Source organism: Sinohyriopsis cumingii, unplaced genomic scaffold (assembly GCF_028554795.1).
Source record: "Sinohyriopsis cumingii isolate HCF-2022 unplaced genomic scaffold, ASM2855479v2 utg001246l, whole genome shotgun sequence".
Lineage (NCBI taxonomy): Eukaryota > Metazoa > Mollusca > Bivalvia > Unionida > Unionidae > Sinohyriopsis > Sinohyriopsis cumingii.
The window spans coordinates 26,689-54,623 of NW_028315975.1; the positions used below are offsets into that span (position 1 = coordinate 26,689).

Consider the following 27,935-nt stretch of genomic DNA (forward strand, 5'->3'; position numbering starts at 1 on the left):
GACCAATTTTAAGTATCATTAGAAATCTATTAGTGAAAACCCCACATCAATATCACAATCTGTTGAGAAGAAATAGCAAGAACAAGGTTTTCAAGATAACAAATAAGGCATCCACAGCACAGGTTAGATTGGCACCACTTTCATTTAGGATCAACTAAAAAATCACAGAAATTCTCTTAGAGAAAACCCTTTGTTGTGATGACCATCTGTTCAGGTGAAACAGCTACAAGATTTTCAGAATGTCGACAACAGAAGCCATTTCTGAAGGTTGGATTGGCAGCATTTTCATTTAGGATCAACTATATATCATAAGTCTTTTAAAGGAAACCCCATTACTAGAGATGTCAAAATTTTGGGAAATTTCTACTGGGTACCTGTCAATCCCAACGATCAGTTACCTGAGTACCCAATCAAAGGGAAATTGTATTAAATGTGAACCTGAACTGCTTTGTTGTAGGTTCACACATGCCAACCCCCAAGGGAGGTATAAGCATAATTTATTACTAAGTGGCAAAATTTGAGCATAATAAGAGCAAACTGTATGAGAAATGTACATATTTAATTTATTTAACGTACATTAGTTTTGCTACTTACCTGGATCTGCAGTTAAAAGTTTTGTCACAAATGGGCTAAATCCATGTGGATTAGTAGTTAATACAAGAGTACAGAAACAAAAGAAATTTAACTATTCTACATCTCTATAACAACTTTCACGAATAGTCGTAAAGTCCATAAATGAAGACTATTGTAGTATCTTCAGCGTGCCATGCTTTATCCCTCAACAATGATCTGGTGCAACATGTTTTTAAAGTGAACAAAATCCCTCATCTTTCACATTTGTCATTCATAAAGCATCCAACAGTCACATCGATACAACCCGTTTCTTTTCTTTTTTTATGATATCTGGTGCCATTTATTTTTAATTTAGACTGGTCCACTATGTATGTAGTATCAAAATAGAATGAATCTATGACACGTGGTTTCACATTCAAGATTTGCATGTTTTCTTGGAACTGTTTCATATAAAACTGATGCAAAAATTACCATATTTATACACATGGTCAATTTTTATTAGATTTTTTTTCATTGATATTAAATAATGAAGATTTCCCTTATATTTAAATAGTTCAGTGGAAAATTTAATTCTATATAGTTGTCCATTTTGGTCATATTTCCTAATATGGTACAAGAGGTGCATGTCATGGTAACCAAATTTTGTGTTGCCTTTGCTATGACAGAAATATGTCATGGGTTTCATGCTAATAAAAAAGGTCCAGTAAACAAACATGTGAACAGTGGCCATGACTTAAACAGCTACTACTCACTCCAGGGCCACGAACTTGAGGCAAAAATGGCATTAGCTAAACCAGACATTTATAGCATGCATTCTTTTATTTGAATTGTAGTACGTATTTAAATGTTATTTTGTCGAATATTTCTTAATCAGTAGTTACTGTTGCCGTCTAAGAAAAGTACTGACCTAGTTAATGTCATCAGGATCTCAGAACAAGTGTGTTTAAGTTGCAAGAAAAATGGTGCATGAACCATTGACAGGCACGAAGCTAGGATGGTAAGCTTTAAATATCAGCAGTGGTTCTTAAATAGATCCCGCAGAAAGGAGAGAAGTGTCCTCCCTTGTATTATTATATAGTACATGTATGACAAGTAAATTGTAAGCAACTATATGAGTCCCTGTGATAATGAATAAATGCGCACAAGACACGAGCCTCAAACTGTAATCATTATTCTATGTCTCGATCTTGATCAATGCAATGTTCAAACTTGACAAAATGCTTGTTCAGAGCCCAATCTGCCAATCAAATTAAGTTTAACAACCGTTCATGTCAAGCTGAAGTACTCAGATGTGTAAACAGTAGCCAACCTCAAAAAGATATAACTACAAGACCTCTGCTGTTGGCACAACTTCTGTTACAACAAGCACTTTTCAGGTTAATAGTCATATAAAAATTGTATACTGCACCAAGTACATTTTCATCTGTGCAACTTAAAACTAATTTGAAGGAATTCTTGCAAATATTTGTACAAATTTTGCATGATTCATGCACTCTCACACCCTGGCAACATATCTGGAGAAGTAGCTATAAAAAGATTTTCAAGATGGACCACCATGTTGGATTTGTTTCCAGCACCATTTTGATTTAGAATAGTCCACGTATCATACAAGCTGTTTTAGGCACACAAAAAAACAGGTCAATACAACCTCCCCATGTCAATACAACCATCCATTCAACATTGAAATGGCTCAAGAGAGGAGGACACTGTTCAGGCAGTGATATCTCTTTCTCCTATATCATTACTCATAAGCAAAAGTGGTTTTAAAATCTGAAAGAATTTAAAGAGACAACATGGTGTTCATGATTGCAGTTTTCTACTTGCACCAAAATATCAATATGAACTAACCAAGGTCTAGTCCGAGTTTCCTCTGACCCTTGCCACTCCATTTCTGATATTTGGACATTTATATTGGGTGTAGATCAGAATCCCTTCCCTATCGAAAAGTTGGAATTTGCCGACACCATTTGGTGTCTGCATTGGGTAGCCACTTAATAGCTGGCCCAGCAAACTTGAACGACCTTTCATTGAGATATACCTGCATGAAATCGATAGTAATATGATTTATTTTCTCAGAAAATGCGACCAAAGGATTCGTTATGACTTTATTCACTGACAGACAAGATGAAAAGTACATCGTTGCTGAAATTTGATCTGGATCTGACCATTTGCATTCCTAGTCACATGACTACACAACTCTCACAACCTACATGTCCGTGACATCAGAGGTCATACAGTCACATGATATCAACAATACACCATTTCTAGTGTTGCAGTAGGAAAACAAATCGAACATATAAGCGAAAGTCACATAAATGAGAAGAAAAAAATCTCAAAATACTTATTGTGAAAAACAACGACCGAAAATCTGTAAATGTTGCAGCAATTTGAAGAAAACCAGATTCACTATGCAGAGAGCACATGTCAATGTGGTAGTCACATGACACCAACAAAAACATCGCTGACATGTGCTCAGTATTTCTTGAAAATGGTTTTCTAAACCCTGCTATGATTCTGGTCGTTGTTCTCAAAATAAATATCTTGAGAATTAAGTGTGCATTATATTTATTTACAAACATTAAGTGATTTCTATATAATATGTCCAGATTCTATGTACAACAACTTTGGAAATTTGTGACATGTAGGTTGTGAGATTTGCATAGTCATGTGACTCGGAATGCAAATGGTCAGATCCAGGTCAAATTTCAGGAACATACTTAGTCTCATTTGTCAGCAGATTAAAGACATGACAAATGCTATGCTCACAATTTTTTAGAAAATAAATCATATTCCTATCGAGTTCAAGCAGGTATATCTCGATGAAAGGTTGTTCAAGTTTGCTGGGCCAGCTTGTAAGCGGCTACCCCATGTCGACACCAAATGGTGTTGGCGATTTTCAACTTTTCAACAGGGAATGGACTCTGACCCTACACCCCAACATAAATATCCAAATATCAAAAATGGGGTGACAAGGGTCACAGGAAACTCGGACTAACCAAGGTCTAATGAATAAGGTATGCAAACTTAATCATTGGAGTAACAATTAGCATATTTACTGATGCTAACAATACAAGTCGATACTTAAGATTGCTTACATCAAAACAAATGATCCTGCATTATATTTTCAAATATTTTCAAAGCATTAGTTCTATAATTTTGAAGTTGTTTTTACACAGATATTAATCAATTTCAGTTTATAAAAAATACATGATTAATTAGTCCTTTTGGGTAAAAAGAATGAATGAAATTCTTTACTTAATTATTAACTGAATAAAAATGATTAAAATTAAATACTTCTGAAAAGGACAAAGAAGAATTTGCTTCTTTTGGATGGGATAAGAGCTCATTAACAGCCTCATCATTCAAAGATGTTATGATATTTTCCTGCATGACTGGTGCTAGGAAACCATGATGGGTGCAGTTTAATTATGGCCGGCAAATCTACCATTAAGAAGACTTGGACCTCTCCGACCATGTATTCGCCTTTAAGCACAGAGTCAGAGGACTCAGACTACACAAATGTCCGATAAAAGTTACAAACGTTTGCCTCTACATATGACAATTCTTGTCAAAAAGGTAGCACACAGAAAAAACCTTTTAAGTTGTAACCCCATCTGAATCTTCATCACCTCAATCTCGAAGGACCGTCTGGCATTGGCTGCTTTATAGTTGGACTTTGGCTCATCCCTGGACTTAAGGATGGACCTGTGTTTGAGCCAACAACACACACAAATGCACAATGTCTTTTATTCTTCCATAATAGCAGTGTTTCCCTTTACACGGGATGGCACTGTGTACACTTCGAGCATAGCATAGTATGGTTCCCTGCTTCTTATATTCCCTGCATTGCACTCCGCTATTCAGGGAACCAGACTAGCATAGGCAATGTTATGATGGAGGAGCTTCACCCTAATCTCGCGAGCTCTCACACGATTTCCATCAAGATCAAGATGTCGTCTAGATGTATAACATCAATTCTTGTTGCACTAAAAAGTGATCACCATATTAAAATGGCTTAGACTAAGAATCATTAGCAAAGAAAGTGAAAGAAGCAGAACACAAAGGAGTTACTGTGGATCTAACTTTAATGAAAAACGGAGAAAATAATTCCCTTGACTGGAATACGGCACATCCATTAGGATTACCGGTGTGACTTCTGATCGCATGATCGCAAAGACAGCAAAAGTGAATAATCCTTTCGTGACAGGGTTTAAGAATTTTAAAAAATCTGCCCTTGTTCGACACAAGATGTCTGGGGAATACATTATCACCCAAGACATTCTTTCACAATCAAAGAAATCAGTAAACTTGCTGAGACAAATGCGTCATTTGGATCACAAAGTCAAGGGGTCATTGCAGATTTTGTTGGTTTAGAACTTGCTGCAATAAAAGAAAGATCTTAAAAATTCAAATGTAACTTATTTGAAAGTTGTTGTTGTTGTTGTTGTAGGGTTTAACGCCATTTTTCATCACACTATAGGCTATACATGGCGGCCAGTATTAAAGGTGGAAGAAGAACCTGGGAAAACCCTGGAAAGAATCACTGACCCACGAGAAGCTACTGGCAAGTTTTCTCACACACCCACATTAGCCAAATCCGAGACTCGAACCCACGCAGACAGAGGTGAAATGGCAGTGATCTGTAACAGAGAGCACTTTAGACCACTTGGCCACTTGGGGCCCCACTTATTAGAAAGAAGATTAATCATTAGCCTTTTGATTTTTGGATAAATGTGTTCTAGGACGAAGTACAATGAAACCAATGATAGTACACATTTTATGACAAGCAGTAAATAAACTACCATTTGGTTGAAAGGATTTAGTTGGCTTTTTGTATTGGCTTATATGTGATGTGTTGGTCTATAATACTGCTACAAAATTATTATAAGGAGACAAAAAAATTACAACTTTAAACTAAAAGAAAAATGAGCTAATACAATTATTTTTTGAATGGACAATGCATATTTTTGTTAATTGTGCATGCTGGTTTATTTGTATTTTTAGAGAGAGAGAGAGAAAGAGAGTATACTGTGCAAGTGCAATATCCTATTTCACACTGAAAAAGTAAGGGTGAGATGAAAGTTGGTCAGTACAATGTTTGACCCCCACATTTTTTATTTGACCCCCAGTTCTGATATCGAGATGTTTTTTTTAACCCTCAATTTTACACACCTGTGGGATACACAGATAATAGTGTGGAAAAGAGTTAAAGATGCATAACATCAAGAATCAAAGCTCCTTCCTTTAAGCTGACTGGCTGATCCCTATTTTGCATATCCATTTAGTTTGCTCTGCCTCAAGAAACCAGACATGAGCAGATTAGCTACGGCGTAGAATAATAAAGGTGTCAAATTCAAATGCCACAAAATTAAAAGCATTACGATACCGACATTATGGGGAACATTATTCATTTTTCATCATTTTCTATAACAAAAATTAAGGATTAAAAATTCAAAATAATGAAAACTGATCGTAACTATGCCCTAAAGTAGTCATGCCTGCATGATTCAAAACAATGAAGTGTACTTTATTCTGCACATCATATAATTTCCAATTAAAACCAGTCCTTTACATAGCTATAAATCAAACTTTAATTTAAATCTAATTAAAACCAGTACTCTACACAGTCATACATCAAATTTAATTTAAAATTTAATAAAAAAAACATATTGCTGTGAAAACCAGTGTGAAAAGATGTTCAAACCAAAATATGACTATCAGATTCCTGCTGACTTGTCATGTAAGTCAATAACGTAGCTACAGACTTACCACCTGAACAACATTTGTATCATTTTTCCCAGTGATGGGTGGTAAGCATGCAGGTAAAACACCGATTTGTTAATTGGATGACTTCTGTATTATTTTCCCCAGTAAACAAGTAGTTATATACATACTAACCACTTGGAAGATGTTTGTATCATTCTTCCCAGTGACTGGGGGGGGGGGGGGCAGACAGCTAGTATATACAGATTTACCACCTGAAGACTTTTGTATCATTCTTTCCTGCTTCCCTGGGAAGTAGACAAATAGAAAATGCAGACTTACCACTTGGAAGACTTTTGTATGGGGAGCAGACAAGTAATAAATACAGACTTACCACTTGGAAGACTTTTGTATGGGAGCAGACAAGTAATAAATACAGGCTTACCACTTGGAAGACTTTTGTATGGGAGCAGACAAGTAATAAATACAGGCTTACCACTTGGAAGACTTTTGTATGGGAGCAGACAAGTAATAAATACAGGCTTATCACTTGGAAGACTTTTGTATGGGAGCAGACAAGTAATAAATACAGGCTTATCACTTGGAAGACTTTTGTATGGGGAGCAGACAAGTAATAAATACAGACTTACCACTTGGAAGACTTTTGTATGGGAGCAGACAAGTAATAAATACAGACTTATCACTTGGAAGACTTTGTATGGGGAGCAGACAAGTAATAAATACAGGCTTACCACCTTGGAAGACTTTTGTATGGGGAGCAGACAAGTAATAAATACAGACTTACCACTTGGAAGACTTTTGTATGGGAGCAGACAAGTAATAAATACAGACTTATCACTTGGAAGACTTTGTATGGGGAGCAGACAAGTAATAAATACAGACTTACCACTTGGAAGAATTTTGTATGGGAGCAGACAAGTAATAAATACAGACTTATCACTTGGAAGACTTTTGTATGGGGAGCAGACAAGTAATAAATACAGACTTACCACTTGGAAGAATTTTGTATCATTTTTCCCAGTGACTGGTGGGGAGCAGACAAGAACATTACTCTTCGCAATCTGTAGATTGTATGCCTGCTTGTCCATGGAGAGATCAAATATAGAACACTGGATACCGGGGAAGCTATCAAGCGGTATCTTCATTGCATTAAACAAAATCGTGTCCGTTGTCTTGGAAAACTTGTTACTTTCCTTTAATTGTTGTTCAGGTATAGACTCTATGGCTTTTAAAATCCTGAAATTTATGAAGGAAGAAAAGGCTCATGATATATATATATATATATATATATATATATATATATATATATAGAGAGAGAGAGAGAGAGAGAGAGGGGGACAGAGAGAGACAGAATGATAACAAGTGTGCCTCCTTCAAATGCTGTATTTGTCTAAATTACAAATAACAAAGCAGGCAGCCATGTACGACAAGCAAGCCAAAGTAATTTTACCCTAATTTAGTTGGTAGAATGCAGTTAAGAATGGAGTTTGCAATATTTTCTTGAAAATACATCTCTACATCTTACCCAGTAATTCTAAATGCAATGACCACTCCGGTAGCATAATGGTTAGAGCATCTGCCTCGGATGCGGGAGGTCATGGGTTCAATCTCTGACCAAGCTATACCTACGACTTACAAAAATGGTACAAACAGCTGCCTCACTTGGCGCTCAGCATTAAGAAGTTAGTGTTAGGACTGGTCGGCCTGGTGTCAGTATAATGTGACTGGGTGGTACATCATGCTATATGTCTGTGGCATGATGCCCCAGTGCTTGACATCACTATAAACTGCCACAATGCAGACATCATAGCAATATGACTGAAAAATTATTAAAGTTACGTTAAAAATCAAAATCACACTCACTAAATGCAATGTTGATTTGCAAATAACTGTCACAAGGCAGTTAGCCTAGTTTTAGGTTCTCTCTTATTTGCAAAAGCTGTGAGGTATAAAAAATTTCTAGGCAAAAGAATACCTTTATAATTAAAAAAATATCTGGGGCTGTCATAAAGGCAAGCTAACTACATTTTACATTTCCAAGGTGAAAAACAAACCTCAAAGGCATCAACTGCAAGCTTCTACTATCGACGGGTCAGAAATTAGAGCATTTAAAAAAATGAATAGCACAAACGACAATGGTTTTCTAATAAGACTGGTAATTTGCAAAGGGACATAACTCAAAATAGCAAACATCAACAATGCATTTGAGCCCAACAATATAAAACAAGAAATACGCATCCTACAGGTCTATGTATGCAAAGTCTCACACTACACTCAGATAAATATATCTCAGCTTTTGCTGCACTGAGCTGAAATTCCTGTTCAGAATGTATGTTACTAATATTTCACAGCCACCAATCTCTCTCTCAGATGAGATGTGAGATGTATTAGCTCAGTTGATAGCTAGTCTGACTTAAAAATCCAAGGGTTGCAGGTACAACACCTGCTCAGGTCAGCTTGGGTGTCCATGGGGAAGGCACTTTGCTCCCATTTCGTTGGTATGATATAGCCATTAATGTGTTGAAAGTGCTGCTAAGCCAACTCTCCCATGCACCACACAATCCTACGATGAAACAAAAAGCTGGCCATTATCTGCAAGACAAGCCTGCCACAGAACTATATTCCAAATTGAGATGAGGGTGAAACAAATTGATATTTTTAAAAAAAAAAAATTTTAAAAATTCATTAATGCTGAGTTTAATTTACAAATGTAAATGATCACCTTCTGCCATGGCGAGCTCAACAACAGGTCAGATTGACACATTTTTGGATTGGTTTTAACTTACCAAAGTACATATTCACACTAACACACTGCACAACACTGTAACCCATTGCATATTGATGTGTAGATGTGTTTTGTGGACACAATACCTTTCCACCAAAAGCAAGTCATTATGACCTATATTTTTTTTTACTTCTATCAATTTGAATTTCATGACAGTGTAGCTAGTAGTACCCAAATGCATAACTTAAAGAAAGTCACTTAAGCATAAAATCTATGTCAAACTGACCCACTTTGGTTAACTGGTATTTTACTCAACAGGATTTAGCCATGAACTGAGTTGCATGATTCCCAAACAAACAGTACACAGGAAGAAGAGGTACAGAAAGACTTAATTTAGTTAAGCATGAATGAAGGTCACAGTAACCTACTTTGGTAAACTGGTACTGTACACATTAAGACATATCCACATACAAAGTAACATAACCATGTGGTAAACTGTACTTATGAAACTAAGCACTTTGTTGCAGTATAAAGAAAATAAAACAGTAACATCAGGAGCTTATTGTACTGACACTGAAGAAAAAGGCAAAATCCTTATCACATGACCCATGATACAAGATAAAGATAAAAGCATTCAGAAGGTATGTTCCAAATGTGAGGAAAATGGGATATAATTTTATTAAATAAAAGGGAAAAAAGTGAAGTTTAACACTTTGGTTTGATCTTGGGTGTGGACAAATGTACCAACAGTGATGCCAAAGAAATCACCATTCAATCAACCATGAAGGTCCTTTCCATTTTGTGCGAGCAGGATCTAGAATGCAGATGAAACATTCAGTTGTCCAAAAGAAATTGACATACTGTTATGAAGTGGACATGTCTCTTTTTACCAAATGCTGATCAAACATTTAGTTATCCAAATAAAGTGAATATGTCTATAAAGTTGACATGTCTTTGTATAGAATACAGATGAAACATTCAGCTATCCAACTAAGGTGGATATGTCTATACAGAGAATGAAGATGAAACATTCAGTTGTATGACTAAAGTGGAAATGTCTTTATACAGAATACATATGAAACATTCAGCGGTCCAACTAAAGTGGACATATAAATACACAGAATACAGAAGAAACATTCAGCTGTCCGACTAAAGTGGACATATATATACACAGAATACATATGAAACATTCAGCTGTCCAACTAAAGTGGACATATAAATACACAGAATACAGAAGAAACATTCAGCTGTCCGACTAAGGTAGATCTGTTTTCAGTAGACAGATATAAACAGAGATGATATACTGACATTTTAAAATAGTATGGTCACTATTTTTGTGTATTTTGTACTGGCACAATAAATGAAATAAACAGAAAAAAAAAGACATTTTAATTCCAACTTCCTCTAAAGCTATCTCTCCATCACTAGTACATTAGCTAGGCCCTAAGCTGGGTGGTGATCACAATTAGAAAGCCATCCTTTTCACTGACCCAATTAAAAGAAATTATCTTTTACAACAATTAACCAATTAAATGCAATTATCAATGCAGGGTTGCATCTAGAATTTGATAAATGGGGGTACTTGCCCCCAATGAATCTGAAAAAAAAGAGGGGTAATGTAGCCACAAGGGGGGCCTTCCAGTATGGTGTATAAAAAAAACTCCATATATTCAGAAAGAGCAATAGCAAGTATAATAAGTGCATTAAATGCATATCATGTCTTCTGTATATTATAGTGTAACACTTAAAACTGAAATCAAAGTCTTATGTTTTCTAATAACATTCTATGTACACACTAACCATTAAAGAATCAAACCATAGACTGCAAATAGTGTCACTCCTCTGGCCTTTCTTGAAAAAGTGTCATGTACTTCCTGATTGGTTACAAATCCATACTAAGAAAGATCAGAAGAGCACATATTTTCCTTTCATGGATGACAAAAAATAATCTTTAAGGAAAGGTCCAAAGCTCAAAATGAATTAGGGAAATTATATATGCAGTTTCTATAACAGTTAACTCTTAACTGGAACATATATACATCTGAATCCAGACCGACTGTAATTGTGACTGTATTATTCTGCAAATATGATCACTATTTCTTAAATAGCCTCCTGTCCTTCCTCATCCTCCAGTCCACCAATGCCTTGTTAAAGTTGAAGTCTCTCAGAGGAGGTAATTCAATTGAAGTCATCATGAGTCTGCTAAGAACCCTTTCTTCTAGACGGTTTCTTCCTGCAGTTTTGGTTCAATTTTGATTGCTAAATCCTCTCTCACAGTCAGCAGTTTGGTATGGCATAACCATGGCCATTGATGCTAACTGAACACATGAAAACCCGTTAGTGATACTAAAATGTGACCCTGTCTAGACAGGAAAGAATTTCATGACAAAAGAAACGGGTACCAATAATCCAGATTGATTAAAAATGAAAAACGTTATCCACCATTAAACGCTGACAAGAAGTTATGACGACGAACTACCAAATGCAATTTCATTGGCCAATCATGATGCTTGGTGCTATTTTTAGTAACACAAGGATTCCTCAAGATATGCACATATCGGAACCTAACTTATCATGTTTTGGTTGCTTGTTAGCATATACCATTTTTCATCTAAATTTCAATAGAAAAAATGTAAATAAAATAAAACTTACCTGAAATTTCTCTACAGAAGCCTTTGACAAATATGTTGTTTCCTCCTACTCTCATGTTGCCAACACCAACACTCAGAAAGTCAACAAAATCCAACAGTGAGCCATATTTTAGAGAAGCAATATTATCCTTTGCCAAGTAACAGGCAACTCACATAGCATGAATAACTGATTCAGATTTCTAGCTGATAGCTGCCATGCATGTAGTTTTAAGATTTTCAATTAGTTTCAGTCGGTCAAGGGTTGATGTCCTGAAATTTGCATTTCAGCATGTGAAAGATTTTTTTTCTCCAGTATTTACACACCATCTGCAAAGCATCTCATTTTTTTCATTCATTCCATCCATGGTCAATTTTTTTCCAGTCTGAATTGAAAGAGTACTTTTTTTCTTCTTGGCGTTAAATGGACCCTTTGTTTCATCACCGCCATCTTTAAATACATCATCACTAGCATCGTCCAATACAGGATTAGCCTGAGGAAGTGTTTGTTTGCTACCAGTGTGCCTATTGACAGAAACTTCTGCACCCTGACTGTTATTAGAAGTGTTACTACTAAAATACTGAAAACGTGTCTGAGTTTTAACTGATGTTGCCATTTAACACGTCCTGCCAAGCCAGCCTTTGTATCAAACATACTCTTCTGACCTTTCTTATTAACCAATCAGAATTGAGCACCTGACACACAGAAATATGTGACGTATTTACAACTATACAACATATTCAGTGAGAGTGACAACTGGGAATTTTACAGCAAAACAAAAATAAAATAATTTAATCTGCACAAATAATGTGCACAATTCTTATTTTTTACGTGATTTTGCTTGCAAAGGATTAAAAATCTTGTGTGAAATCTTATATGGGGGGGGGATTTGCACGATTGCGTGTCCTAGATACAACCCTGTCAAAGTAAGTGAGCTTGCAACTATTCATCTTTTCAACATCTTGCCAAACTTATTGTCAAAAAAAGAAATATGGAAGGTGAACAAGTTCAAATGAAAGAAAAAAAACAAGGTTGTGAATGGCGAATGACCCCAAATGGTAAAAACAGAAAAGCCAAAAGATCCCTAAGGAGTTGAACATGGTAGACAATGTGGAAAATATACTGAGAAAATATACTGAGGTTTAAAACTGGTTCACCATTAGGGATAGACACAGAATAAGTTGTCAAGCTAATTAATCCAGTTTCTTTTTGTCACTTTAAAACTAACTGATACCAAATGGGCTTCCAATATAAACTCATTACTTAATAGTGCAACCTTTTACTGTGCTCTTTTCATGAATAGTAGATGTGTAGTTTTATTCCAAAGCCACCACCACCACCATCCAAATTATAATGGTCTGTTAGAAGACAGCACAACTTTTCTGTATAGAAAGAGATGGGTGGATATGTGTACTTGAGCACAGCAAGTGTGATTTAATACTTAGGACAGAAAGAAAAGACTTCTGTATAGAAAGAGATGGGTGGATATGTGTACTTTAGCACAGCAAGTGTGATTTAATACTTAGGACAGAAAGAAAAGACTTACTTTGGTTTGGCTTTACAGCACAGCAAATGTGATTTAATACTTAAGACAGACAGAAAATTTTACTTTGGTTTGGCTTTACAGCACAGCAAGTGTGATTTAATACTTAAGACAGACAGAAAAGACTTACTTTGGTTTGGCTGTACAGCACAGCAAATGTGATTTAATACTTAAAACTGACAGAAAAGACTAACTTTGGTTTGGCTTTACAGCACAGCAAATGTGATTTAATACTTAAAACTGACAGAAAAGACTAACTTTGGTTTGGCTTTACAGCACAGCAAATGTGATTTAATACTTAAGACAGACAGAAAAGACTTACTTTGGTTTGGCTTTACAACGCAGCAAATGTGATTTAATACTTAAGACAGACAGAAAAGACTGACTTTGGTTTGGCTTTACAGCACTGCAAATGTGATTTAATACTTAAGACAGACAGAAAAGACTTACTTTGGTTTGGCTGTACAGCACAGCAAATGTGATTTAATACTTAAGACAGACAGAAAAGACTTACTTTGGTTTGGCTGTACAGCACAGCAAATGTGATTTAATACTTAAGACAGACAGAAAAGACTTACTTTGGTTTGGCTTTACAGCACAGCAAATGTGATTTAATACTTAAGACAGACAGAAAAGACTTACTTTGGTTTGGCTGTACAGCACAGCAAATGTGATTTAATACTTAAGACAGACAGAAAAGACTTACTTTGGTTTGGCTTTACAGCACTGCAAATGTGATTTAATACTTAAAACTGACAGAAAAGACTTACTTTGGTTTGGCTTTACAGCACAGCAAATGTGATTTAATACTTAAGACAGACAGAAAAGACTTACTTTGGTTTGGCTTTACAACGCAGCAAATGTGATTTAATACTTAAGACAGACAGAAAAGACTGACTTTGGTTTGGCTGTACAGCACAGCAAATGTGATTTAATACTTAAGACAGACAGAAAAGACTTACTTTGGTTTGGCTTTACAGCACAGCAAATGTGATTTAATACTTAAAACTGACAGAAAAGACTTACTTTGGTTTGGCTTTACAGCGCAGCAAATGTGATTTAATACTTAAGACAGACAGAAAAGACTTACTCTGATTTGGCTTTACAGCACAGCAAATGTGATTTAATACTTAAAACTGACAGAAAAGACTTCCTTTGGTTTGGCATTACAGCACAGCAAATGTGATTTAATACTTAAGACAGACAGAAAAGACTTACTTTGGTTTGGCTGTACAGCACAGCAAATGTGATTTAATACTTAAGACAGACAGAAGAGACTTACTTTGGTTTGGCATTACAGCACAGCAAATGTGATTTAATACTTAAGAGAGACAGAAAAGACTTACTTTGGTTTGGCTGTACAGCACAGCAAATGTGATTTAATACTTAAGACAGACAGAAAAGACTTACTTTGGTTTGGCTTTACAGCACAGCAAATGTGATTTAATTCTTAAGACAGACAGAAAAGACTTACTTTGGTTTGGCTTTACAGCATATCAAGTGTGATTTAATACTTAAGACAGACAGAAAAGACTTACTTTGGTTTGGCCTTACAACAGAGCAAATGTGATTTAACACTCAAGACAGAAAAGACTTACTCTGGTTTGTCTTAGTGTTTTATGTCACAGTAATTCACATTATTTCGTACATAGGCAACTGGAGTCACGTGTCTTGCCCAAGGCTGTGCCATGGTAGCTGAATCAGGCTGATTCAATAATAAAATTCAAACCCACTGAGTAAAGTACATTGCCCAAGGCTGCACCATGGTAGTTGACCCAGGCTGATTCAATAATAAAATTCAAACCCACGGGGTAAAGTGTCTTGCCCAAGGTTGCACCATAGTAGCTGACCTAGGCTGATCCAATAATATGACTCTAACCCATCACATTCAAACAATATGACACTATGCATACATTTTTACATTTCACAAATACATTTTCTGAAAGTCCATAAAAATTGTACAAATAAATGTAATAACATCTCAACTGACCGTAGTACAACAATAAGGAAATTTGATTTACTATTTAAAAATTTAACAGGAAAGTATTTTGTTTCAGTGTTTTTTCAAAAATATGTGGATACAAACCTAGTGCAAGCCTTGTCCTGCCGCTGTGCTGTGAGCAGTACAGAGTCACTGACATTCATGATCTTATCCACGCTAATCAACACTGGATTTATAACCTGAAAGCAGACATATCTATCTCGGTAACATAATTGAAACATTTCTCTTGAGTAAAAATAGTCCAATAAGTTCATCAACACAAACATCTAAATACAAAAATATGCATGGCTCCATGTTTATTTCTCTTTCACAATAGAAATATATGACAGAGCCCTATAAAGTTGGAATACTTCCTACAAGGCTTTCCAGTTACCCATTCTGGTATCACACGTTTTTAAAAAAAAATATACAGCATACAACTGGCAGAACAGAGAAGTCAGCGTAGGAAAAATTGGGAGATTTGCAAAATTTGCTCAGGAATTTCGACTTCAAATGAGGGAGGAATTTCAATGAGAATGGTGAATTTTTCATTGTAGCATGTTTCTGATTTTCTTATTGAAATGAGGACCCAAAGCTTGGATCCCTATGCAAGTAGTTTTCATCCATTCTCGTCCATTTGTATCAGAATGTTTGTGTGACTTCTAAGTCAGGGAACATTATTTTGACTAGATATGAAAAATGATCTGATGCCATAAACAGGAGATTGTTCGGCTATAAAGACGGCAAACAGCATGTTGGTATGTATATCCTGATCCACATTTGATGCCGATTCCGCAAACATGGATTTTAGTGAAGGTCATTCGTTGTTGCATTTGATATGCTTTAATATGCTACATAACGCATAAAGTCATTCTTGCCACTTAGCAGATTTTTAAATCAGTTTTTATGGCAATGGCAGATTGCATAGTCAGTCCTTAGAATATCATTCCAAAAACTGAAATTCCCATGTCTATCCATCATTAAATTTTGTGTGACTATTTGTTGCTCAGATTCTGGCATTCTAGTATTGGAAGATGACACACACTCAGACATCTCAACAAACTTTAAAACCCGACTGATCCCATTTTATGCTAATTGTGCTCTTTAGTAATCCATCTATTCAACTCTTTCATCCTTTCAGATTGATGTTCACACACAGTATAATCAGTGTGGACAAACTTTAAACACTGACACCAACCAACTGCCTACAGAATGAAAGGAATGTTAACTGTTTATGCTATTTAAAATTAGCAACTAAACTGTCTTGCCCTGCTTAAACCAGTTCAGTCACATGATCACAGACAGTACTACCATAAACATACTACACAGTGAGCAATGTGTGCAAACAATATGCAAAAACAAAAAAATTTCAATAATAATCTTGCATACATGGGAGATTTCAGTGAGTGACAGGAGGAAATGAAGACACCCGTCACCTCAGTTGGAAAACCCATCCATCCAAGAGGTTCCCACGTGTGACCCAGATCATAAATTAATATTGTTATGGAATGGTGAATAAATGTGATAGCAGTGTTGTTCCAAGGAGAATCAGGTAGGTTTGAATCCCATTGGGGATGACCTAGACAGTCACGGTAGTACCACTACAGAAGATAAGGAAGATGTACTCAGTATAGTAAAAATTGTTTTTGTACAATTGTGACCCAGGTCTGGTGTTATGTACTATTTAGTTGGTGGATACAAACCTACACCAAATTACACTTTAGTGAGCTATATTTAGCTCCACTGTAGTCGGTTAAAATGTTTATATTTGTTGTCTTTTGTGATGTCAAGCACATGGGTACTAACCTATGTGTGTTGTTAGGAGTGATTTAGTGAGTGATCAATTACAGTGCTAGCGATGCATGAATGGGCGCTAACATCAATTCCGTACACAAATAAGCAAAGCTTGCATTTCACCTCTCATCTTTGGAAGACAACACCTCAGGTCATTCAATTCTTACATATGAAGAGAGCTTGTATTTCATGCGAGTGAAAGCAGGAAATAACCATAATCCGAAGGAAATATAATGGTAAGACATCATTTATATTTTATTCTGCTAAAATTACAAAATGCCAGGTTGCATGCTGTTTATTGTTTTTGTCTTGTCTGTAGCTGATCTAGTTTTGTATATTAAGTATTCGTTCTGTACTGTTTTAGGTTTATTCCATACTGTTCCTGTCCATTAATAAAACCCCATGACCAGCTACAAGCATTGTGGTTCATCATTTCTTGCTAAATATAATACCCAGCTCACACATATTTGTTACAGTTTGCTAAATGCTTTAAACCATGTTCATGAAGAGATGCTATTCTAAACTCTTAACTTGCATTTGCAAAATTATACTGAAAGCAATAGCTATATCATTGTTTCAAAACTATTAATACCATTACAAATGTGTGAAACTCGAAGACTACCATGTGTCAAAAACCATTTATCGTATGTACTCACTTATAAGACAAGTCCAACCGCAACTGCACAGATCCAGATCTGCCATCACATAATGCCCCAGCAGATCTGTGTCTGTGAAGTTTGTTAGGAGGAATCAGTAGAACAAACGACATAGACCCTGATCTTACAGGGTAGACAACTCTGTTGCTTCCTAGTGCATAAATAACCGCCATCTTCCTTCAGATTACACATTTTACAATGCTTTTGCATTCATATTTGTAACCTGTTTGTTTACTCCAGAAATTCATTTGCATTAGACAAGAGCAAAATATAAAGAGTAACTAGTCAAAATAAGATATACAGGGGATCATCTATTTTGAAGCATCCCTAAAGTAGTGCATTAAATTAACTTGTTTGTTACTACATTTTTACTCACTTTTTGATTATCCCCCGCACAAACACTCCAACCCCAGCTAATTATGTTTAATGCCAATATAGATTACCCAGCACCCCCAATTAATTACATTTAATTTTACCCCATACACCTTCTCTAACCCTAGCTAGTTACATTTAATGACTATAAATTACCCCATGCACCCACTCCAAACCCAGCTAAATACAATTAATGACAATATAGACTACTACACACCCCAACTCCAACCCCAGTAAATTACATTTAATGACAATATAGACATCAGTGAAATAGAAAAGTGGAGTAAACTTGGTAAAATCTAGACCAAGTAGTTTTGAAGATCTGAGTATAAATTTAAGAATTAGCGCTTACAATCAAAAGCAAATCAAAACATGTCACACAAGGGCTTAAAACAAAGTGTTGGGAGTCAAACTGACAGCAAATTAATAATAATTTTGTTCAAAATCATTTTGCTCGCTTTCTAACGAGAAAAATAACATACATCTTCTCCCAAACTGGCGTGTTTGCTGAACCTCTGGATGGCACGTGAGGCCAGGCTTACAAACTCGACATTTACATGGTTCTGGCTTTCCTGTTTGTCACCTTGCTTCTCTCTGAATGGTTCAGCAATGACACTCTGGAGTTCCTTCACATCTGACAGGATTCTGGTTGAATTGTTCTCCTGCAGGTAATGAAAGAAATGAACACAAGTTTCTGAAAAGTAGTTACAATTTTTATTTTATGCTAAGCAGTGAATTGCTTGATTTTCTAATTAAAATAATATTGATATTTCACTGTAGTGAAAAAATAACAATATTTTTTCACTACAGGAACTACTTTTTTGGGTCAGAACATACTTACCTCCCTTTGATTTTCTGTCAGTGGACTACTTTTTCCTTATGTACATGTTTTCTTATTAATAATCCCTGTCTGTTATCCTTGAAACTTGTAGTTTGTTATTCTGGAAATATCAGTTAATTTTTATCAATCTGATGTGGAACTAATTTTGTGTGCAGGTACACAAAGCACAGCAGAACATGTACGGTAAACAGCTGACATTACCGTAAGAAATCTGCTAATTCACTGTGTCACAAACTTTAGGTAGCCAACGTATGTGAGCATAAAATAAAAAGAATATTTGCTTGAAACGAGTGAATAACGGATACATTTCATCTCGTGGGTGAAAACTCTATTATTTTCACTCGTGGCTTCGCTGCTCATGATAATACTGAGTTTTTCATCCACTCGATGAAATATATGTTATTCACTCGTTTCAAACAAACATCCTCTATGTATTCCTGATTTTTATATCTATGTTTTGCATCAACAAACTTGATATATCAATGCATGATTTTCACTAACCAAGATTACCGTAGTGTATCTCATAATGTCTTTGCTAGTACAATATGTACATTTTACAAAAAATCATTAAATGCTAGTAAATACATTTTACAAAAACACATTAAATGCTAGTACAGTATGTACATATAAAAAAACATACTAAATGCTAGTACAGTATGTACATTTTATAAAAAGATACCAAATACTGGTACAGAATGTACATATTATAAAAACATATGAAATGTAAGTACAGTATGTACATTTTATAGAAACATATTAAATGCTACTGTACGGTATGTACATTTTATAAAAAAATATAATAAATGCTAGCAGAGTAGGTCCATTTTATAAAAACATTAAACGCTAAAACAGTATGCACATTTTCTAACAACATACTAAATGCTAGTACAGTATGTATATTTCAAAGAAACATTAAATGCTAGTACAGTATGTACATTTTATAGAAACATATCAAATGCTAGTATAGTATGTACATTTTATAGAAACATTAAATGCTAGTACAGTGTGTACATTTTATAGAAACATTAAATGCTAGTACAGTGTGTACATTTTATAGAAACATTAAATGCTAGTACAGTATGTACATTTTATAGAAAGATTAAATGCTAGTACAGTATGTACATTTTATAGAAACATTAAATGCTAGTACAGTATGTACATTTTATAGAAACATTAAATGCTAGTACAGTATGTACATTTTATAAAAACATTAAATGTTAATACAGTATGTACATTTATAAAAATATTAAATGTTATTACAGTAAGTAGTATGTGCATTTTAGAAATATATGCTGAATTCTAGTACAGTATGTACACTTTATAAAAAATATACTAAATCAAATTTTAAAAATTACTTACTGTAATGCTGCATCATTTAGTTATACATTCAAGGGATATGCATGATACTTGTTTACCAAGGTATGTGTAATCGGTTCAATTTTCCAGCTGAATACATGAAATACTAAATATATGACAATTGTTTTGGTAGTTTAAGGCACAACAACACAAGTTATATAGTGCTGTGGAAAATTGAATAAGTGCATTGCCCAAGGTCATACCATGATGGCCAACCCAAAATGATTTCTTGGTAGGATTCAAGCCTGCATTGTTTCAGTTATGAGTATGGCACACCAACAAATGAAACACTGTGACTCAAATTGGTCACCTCTTAAAGCATGCTGGATGGCCAATCAGGTACATTCTACATCTCATAATAAGCCTAGCCAGTAAGTACACTTACTGTGGCCAGTATCTGAAGACGCCGTGGTAACTCATTTGTAAATTCACAGCTGGTGACATTCAGGTTGACCCAGTGTCCATATGCATCACAGTCATATGTAGCCAAGCTTTTCTTGCCGACTTTGCATGGAAGTTTGCTCTGCACTCCTGCGATGGTGCGTGCCCATGTATATACACCTCGTGCTGTGCGGACTGTTACTTCCTCGCAGTACGTCGCTTCTGTTGATATTACAGTTATGCTAATATTCTTGGTGACATTGCCCTGTAAAGATTTTAAAATAAAAAATGTAAGAAATCAGTTGATTCACAAAATTAAGTTTCTAAAAAAGGAAAAGAAAATGACATGATTCATAAAGCATCTTACCATGATTTGCCTAACAACTATAGAAAATTTATACAAACCCTGAATCATTCATTACAGTAATGGTAATTTGTACACTCAAGATGTTGTTTTTGTCCAGAGTTCTAAACTGAATAAATATGCATACATAAGGATCAGAACCAAATTTTCCATTCAAACACACGAAAATTGGAACACCTGATTGTTATTTTAGGACTCTGAGTTCAGAGGCCTTATAATTACAAGCAAATACCTGCTAAATTTATTGTTTATTTTGTTCTTTTTAGGGACCTTACACAATTCACCAAACATTTGCAAATTTTGAACCTGATGACCATTTACAATTTCTTCCAAGTTAAATCTGCAAACCAGATCATTCTTTTGGCAAAAGCAAGTAAAATGATGGCCAGAGGTCAATTAGGGAGATATGTAAATTTTTTATTCTTTTTGTAGAACATTACTTTACATACAATTCATTTCTTGGATAAAATTTACCCTAAATGAATTCCCAAAATTTACTGTAAAAATAAATGAAGAGTTTAGACAGTCCAAAATTTAGACTGCATTACCTCCCTTAAATAAGTCTTGCTTTACTGTTAAGTGTAACATAAGTCATTGTTGAATAGTCTGACTAGTCACTAATGTAGAAGTGTATTGATTGTATGGTCATTTCAAGCAAATATAATTGATTTTGTGTAGTCTACATTTTCTACATTTGTGATGAAATCAAGTCCAAAGGTTATCAGTACAGATGCACTGATGCTATCTTACTCATGTTAGGTACTACCATGGAAACAACTTATCGATCAAGAATCCAATGAAAGGACTTGCTGAAAAGAACTGCCAGGAATTCAAGATAAAAACCCATCTTGACATAACAATCCATTCAAGAGGAGTAGCAATAACGATTTTCAAGAAAGCTGTTCTAATGTCCATACTGGATGTCTGATAAGAGCTATTTTCGTTTAGGAAAACCTTGACCTTGGGATGAAAGCTTGTGTAAAGTTACAAGGGAATCCTCCAAGCAGTTTAGGTGGAGTAGCAAATAAACTTGTTTGAATGGATGGATGACAGTCAAAAGACCATCCTGTAAACTCTTTCAGTTTATGACCAGTAAATCAGCAACAGTTATGATATAATAAAATGTCAGGCATTTTAAGTTTATTTGGTCTCTCCAGAAATGGCCAAATCACACCAGTTTGCTTTGTCACCAAAGCCAACAGGTCAAACCTAATAAAAATGTAATTTTTTGTTTGGCTTTAATGCTATATTCTGCTAATGATAAATTCCTTATTTAACTCAAGTATCTTATGTGTGTGTGTGTGTGTGTGATTTGAATTTTTAACGTAGCTTTAACATTTTTTCAGTCACATCACTATGATGTCTGCAGTGTGGCAGTTTATAGTGATGTCTAGTACTGGGGCATCATGTCGCAGATATGTAGCATGATGTCCCACCCAGTCACATTATCCTGACAGCAAACCAACTAGTCCTAACACTAACCTCTTAATGCTGAGCACCTAGGAAGGCAGCTGTTAGTACCATTTTAAGTCTTTGGTATGAACCCACGACCTACCACGTCCGAGAATGACGCTCTAACCACTAGTCCAGTATGTTATATACAATATGACAGTAAAGTTTAATGAAATGTACCTTGGAACAATATTTCGACAAGAAGTATATATTGATAAGCACAGACACTCTGTAAACATGCATACTCACATGAATACCTATATACAGACACATTTCTCAATTTATTAATAATATCTAGCTAAATTTAGATATGAAAATTGTGAATAAGAGAATATCATCTGAAGGCACCTTTTGTACAATTTGTAAATAGCATCATGCTTGGGTGCTTTCCATCAAATGTTAAATTCTAATCAGTATTTTTGAAGAAGTTGTTGTTGAAAGGTTTTCCTGTTTTTAGTAATGGAATCCATTTTTTATTTATAATCAGCATAATTACCAAAAAGCTGAAAGGTGTTCTGACCAGGATGCTTTCTGTCAAACATTATCAAATGCTGTTTGATACTTTTGGCAAAACATTTAAAGTTTCAACATATTTAGTAATGGCAGCCATGTCTGATGGTGAATCAGCACGAGTTGTACAAATTTGAAAGCCCTCTATGCCGGATGCTCTGTCAAATTTTAAACAAATTATACTGAGAAGTTTATGAGAAAGTGTTAAAATATTTGAATATTTTTGGTAACAGCAGCCATAGCTGATGCTGACTGGCATCGTTGGTAAATTTCTGAAATGATTATATGTCTGGATGCTTTCCATCAAATTTTGTCAAACTTTAGTTTCTTGTACAAGAGGTTTTTTCTATCTTTAGCAATGGCAGCCATATTTGACAGCGGACCAGCATCCTCTGTATCTAATTGAAAGATCTTCATGTCAGGACACTCTCTGTAAAGTTTGGTTAAACTATATCAAATTGTCTCCCAAACTAAGTTATTTTAACATTTTTCTATTTTATTAATAGTTGCTCTTCTGAGTTTAGTAAAAGAAGCCATATCTGAAAGTGAATTGGTGTCATATGCAAATAATTTTAAAGTCTGGATAATTTCTGTGAAATCTGATCAAGCTATGTTGAACAGTTTTTGAAAACAAGTCATTTGAAGTGTTTTTGCTAAATTTAGTAATGATGACCATATCTGATTGTTGTTGTTGTTGTAGGGTTTAACTCGGGGCCCCTCATATCTGATTGTAGATATGCATCAAGTGTGTGAATCTGAAATCCCTTCATGCCATGATGCTGTGTTCCAAACTGGTCAAATGTGGTTTTCAAGATTTAAAATAGCAATTAATGATGGACACACAGACGCACATGAAAAATGCAGGATCATATCATAATCTCATTTAATCTTATGGCCAGGTAGCTAAAAATGAATGATCACTGACATGTGCAGTATGTAACTCCACTCTTCAATATCACTGCTGAGTAATTGGTTTTTTAAAAATTCAGAATTTTTTAAATTTCCTCAAACTCAAGCTCTTCATGCCTGTCAGACATTTCTTGCTCCTGCACACACTGGAAAAGGACTGATTAATACACACTGAAGGAACCAATCTAATGCAGCTTTGTGAATGTAGTTTACAAGACTTCTCCAGGCTGTATTTCCTTATATGGTTCTATTCAAGTGAGCATGTCCAATATATCAAGGGAGGTAACAACAAAGTCTAATAATTTCCTCTTAGGATTAAAATGTGAGTTATTTCCCGTTACGTAGCCAGGTTCCCTTCTGCAAGGCCAATAGAGCAAAATAAAGAAAACTGCCTATTATTAGAACAACAATAACAATACACTTAGTAATAGAGAGAAAAATTATTCCTCAGGCTTGAGGCATATGGATCCCTCCATGTCAAAAATCAGCACAAGTTATGTTACATTCCCAAGGAAGAGAGAAGCTGAATAAAATGACTTTAGTGTAAGTGACTGTTTGCTTGGTCGTGGTATGCAAAAAGCAAAAAGACTGAACAGCAACAAAAAATGAAATACATTTTCCTTTTAGAATTTAATGCTGCTTTCTGTTGAATGCAAGTGAGACTTTCATCATTGATTAGAAAATCTCCAGGAATAAAAAACAAATTATTGATACAAATTGCAATAAATGTGATTGGCTCAATTAGTGTTGTGACACCTAACAAATTGTTGATGACAATAGCAACAATTCTGTCACAACAGATAGTGGAAGTGGAAAAGTGACTTTGATATCACACTTCCCATTAATGTGGGCTCAACAATAAAATTGTGGCATAACAGTCCTGAATTTGAGAATTTGTAATGGTCATTTTACAGATGAAAGTCAAGAGGTACATCAGTAGAACCAATAAAAAAGGTAAGAGTGAAAAACAACCGTTAATGTCTTCAAATTTTCAAAGAAGTGACAGTTGTACCCATTTTAATACAATTTGGAGAGAAAAATTGCTGCAAAATTAGACCACAAAATTACGATTTATGTGTAACTACATTTTGAGTGAACTAATGAGATGACATCAAAAATTGTGAGGAAAAAAACATTATAGATTTTACTACTGAAATTTAGACATTTTATGAATAAAAAATTCTCGTAATATCCCTATTGTGTCTGAATATGGTAATGATGGGTTCCATACACTGGAGACAATAACATTACCTGAGGTGTGGAGACCAGACACTGCCATCCACCTGAATGTTTGGTCTTCAAATCCTCCAGCACGAGGGATTGTCTCATGATGGTGTGATCACCACTCTGTATGTTTAGCACCAAAATTCCCGCAGACCTATTGTTCTCCACAATTTCACCATTCCTTAGCCAATACATTTTTGTATCTGGATCAATAATGGAGGCTCGGCATTCAAATGGCAGCTTATCACCTTCAAATACAATCTGGCTCTGTTTCGGAACAATTTCAAAAATGGGCAGTTCTAAAGGATGCTCTGCAAAAACAAAAATACAGGTAATTTTTAGATAACCCTCATCTATGTGCTGCAGGGTTTTAGTTCTATACGACAAAGTAATGAGAGGTGATTATTTAGCACAGAGGCAACTACAGTAAAGTGCCTTGAACAAGGACATGCTACGCTAAATAATCTTGACTGATCTGGTGGTAGCATTCAAACCTAGTTTTTCAAATGCTAGTTTTGGTATGCAAATCAATGAGCCAGTCTGCAGCTCTTATCTCCATTAGTCACTGGTTACTATATACAGGATGGTGCATCTCATCTATTCTACATCCCCCATCCCCCCAGAGGAAACAAGTAATATTCCTTACAGATCATATAGTTGAAAATCACTACCTGTCATTTAAGTAGTGCTTTTTTTTAAAAATTTGCCTGAGATTTTTGGAACAACCTGAATCCTTGATGAAGATAAGAATTTTAAACAAGAGCTCAATGGGACTAAAGCTCTTCTGACCAAAATGCATTGGCAGGAATTCACAATTCCTTTTCTTTCTTCTTTTTTTTCTTGCAGAGCTCTTAAACAATCTTAAATATTCCTGACAAACTCCAACGTATAATTACCCCTCACAATAACACTGTTCAAGGGAATTATAAAAGTGTACTGTACTATATGTAAGGTTATCTTATATTGGGGTACATTATAATGTATTGCAGTCTTTTACTATAATACAGGTCCAGGGAGCCATACAAGTGTAATGTGTTATATGTGAGATCATGTTTTATTGGGGTATATTATACAGTATGCCATTCTTTCACTATAATGCTGTCCCAAGGAGCAATACAAATGTACTGCATTACATGCAAGATCATGCTACATTGAGGTACATTATACAGTATGGCAGTCTTTCACAAATAATACTGTTCCAAGGAGCCACACAAGTGTACCATCTTATATGCAAGATTATGTTATACTGGGGTACATTATACAGTATGGCAGTCATTCACTGTATTACAATTCCAGGGAGCCATACAAGTGTACTGTGTTATATGCATGATCATGTTATATTGGGTACAGTATTCAAAGTATTGCTATCAATGACAAATCCAAGTTATAAAAGAGACCATGTCATAGAGAAGTGCTTTATAATTAGGATTAAGTGTATCAAGTTTGGAAAGAAAAACATTTAATTATATGTCTGAAACAACATTTGCCAATTAAGTGCAGCCCAAAAATCTTTGTCATGGGTTTGATCTTTAACTGGACATCAAGGATAGATCACTGAATTCATCTCAGATACTAAGACGTACCTGCATCCGAAGTTCAATCAATAATTAACATTTTTTAAAATAAAAAGTTATCTAAGTAATTCTTTAGGTACATCCATAAAGTACCTTCACACTTGTTCGAGTCATCATGCTCACAAGCAAGACCTTTGATTTTAAAATCAATGTCCAAGTGCTGCCCATGATTTTCGTTACTGAAAAATTGCTGAATACAAATCCAGTTAAATTCATTTGTACATGCACGAATCAGAGTGTTCATAACTTTAAGCCCATTGAAGTATATATATGTATCCTGTGTAATTTTACTTCACCTCAAAGTCAAGTAAAACTCTTTCACAACAGTACAGACATGCTGGCAATCAGTTCAACACCAATTTCATTTAGGACCAGTTACATATGGTTACAATTTGCAGCCGTTGACTGTTTACCAGTCTCAGGCTGAAGTGTCTAGTTTGCACAGAATTTATTAATTTTGTCAGGAATTTGGCATCCCTTACGAGTTTACATCTTGAACAATGATAATTTTCTTTATCATGAACAATTTGTTGTATAGACTGGGCTGGTATTGAGCATGCAAATGGAAACAAGGTTGCTGTGGCAACAAAATCCTGCCTAAAATTTGTAATACTTTTTTTTTAAAGCTGCATGGTTTTACACATTTTTTCTATGATTGTTCTTTTTTGTCAAATATGTTAGATTTTTCTCAAGTTGTGACTGAGGAAAAAAACTATTTTTGCTATTTTTCTGGCTCAAATTGTCAAATTTTTCCGCTATAGTGACATCAATATGGTCATGCAGATGCCTTTAATCATCTTATCTTAAATACTAATTGTTGTTCTAAAATTTAATACTAATATAGTTTAACGAAAGTCTGTTCAATCATGATTATTGAATGCTCTGCACCAGAACTATCATCAAGAAACTTCCAGATGAAAATTTTGTATTGCCATGTACTAAACTGGTGAAGAAAAGAGCAAGTCAGGTCAAAGTGTCACAAAATAGGATGGAACAAATTTTATTTCAACATGCATAGCTATCTATCACTATGGCATCACAGCATGCAACATTCAGTCTGGTTTGTACTGATCACACCATTATACTAACCTCGTCCAAAAATGTCCATGTACTGCAACAATGAGTTTTGCCATTTATGTTTGTTGGGGCATGTAAATAAATAATCTTCCAAAAGGAATCTGGATGTGGAGGATCAAAGTAAAGTGAATGATCACTATTCAAATTCCAGAAAAGGACACCAATTACTGAAATAGTACTGATCACAGGCATGACCTGTACAACTCTTACTTTAACACGTGCATAACAGGTGTATTGTTGTCAGTGGTTTG

General features: G+C 35.1%; 1 protein-coding gene across 1 annotated transcript in view; it reads right to left on the reverse strand.

The window, feature by feature from the left end:
- Window positions 1-7,286: 7,286 nt before the first annotated feature.
- Window positions 7,287-27,935, reverse strand: part of LOC149772693 (adhesion G protein-coupled receptor A3-like) — a gene marked incomplete at its 3' end in the record, with an annotated part of 172,259 nt that continues 151,610 nt past the window's right edge. Inside the window, exons 7-11 of the mRNA XM_089947480.1 lie at window positions 25,061-25,344; window positions 20,579-20,839; window positions 18,479-18,658; window positions 15,280-15,374; window positions 7,287-7,533 (exon numbers count right to left, since the gene is read on the reverse strand). Coding sequence (XP_089803606.1) covers window positions 7,287-7,533; window positions 15,280-15,374; window positions 18,479-18,658; window positions 20,579-20,839; window positions 25,061-25,344 — 1,067 coding nt within the window. The remainder of the gene's footprint in view (window positions 7,534-15,279; window positions 15,375-18,478; window positions 18,659-20,578; window positions 20,840-25,060; window positions 25,345-27,935) is intronic.